Source organism: Ursus maritimus, unplaced genomic scaffold (genome assembly GCF_017311325.1).
Source record: "Ursus maritimus isolate PB19 unplaced genomic scaffold, ASM1731132v1 scaffold_10, whole genome shotgun sequence".
Lineage (NCBI taxonomy): Eukaryota > Metazoa > Chordata > Mammalia > Carnivora > Ursidae > Ursus > Ursus maritimus.
Window position 1 is genome coordinate 23,516,153 of NW_024423344.1, and position 616 is coordinate 23,516,768.

At 67.2% G+C, this 616-nt stretch overlaps 1 protein-coding gene across 1 annotated transcript in view; it reads left to right on the forward strand.

Moving 5' to 3' along the window:
* Nucleotides 1-241: 241 nt before the first annotated feature.
* The window catches only part of MED4 (mediator complex subunit 4), a 17,618-nt gene continuing 17,243 nt past the window's right edge, over nt 242-616 (forward strand). Inside the window, exon 1 of the mRNA XM_008706852.2 lies at nt 242-417. Coding sequence (XP_008705074.2) covers nt 293-417 — 125 coding nt within the window. The 5' untranslated portion in view covers nt 242-292. The remainder of the gene's footprint in view (nt 418-616) is intronic.

Genomic DNA, 616 nt, shown 5'->3' on the forward strand with positions numbered 1-616 from the left:
TTGAAACCCGCTGAGCCTCCCATTCCCTACTTGAAAACCATAGCGCGCAGGGCAACAGCACTGCGTCGTGCCTCCCTGTTCTCTGGCTCTTCTCCCTGGGTTGGACCTGAGAATCCCTCGCTGGCCCATCAGATGGCGCCGCCGTCCGCAGTGCGTCTCCAGGCCCATAGGGGCCGCTGTCGCCTTGACCTCGTTTCCCCTCGCCTCGGTGACCCTTGCTTCCGCCTCCGGAGCCCGCCTCTCCTCGCCGGTGCTCAGCTGCGCAGTCTCCGGCTGTGGGCCTGTGGGGAGCATGGCGGCGTCTTCGAGTGGGGAGAAGGAGAAGGAGCGGCCGGGAGGCGGTTCTGGAGCGGCCGGCGGTAACAGCACGCGAGAGCGGCTGCTGTCTGCGCTGGAAGATCTGGAGGTCTTGTCGAGGTAATGCTGTCGGTCTGAGGGCCTGACTGGGCTGGGCCGGGAGGACTGACTGTGAATCGGCCGCGCCTGCCTGGGTGCTCGTTCCTGGGACTCCGTGGGGAGGCCGCGCTCCCAGAGACCGTGCACGAGTGTCGTGGACTTGGCGTCCGCAACCCTTCGGAACTCCGAGACAGCATCCTTCCCCCCCCCCCCCCCCCCC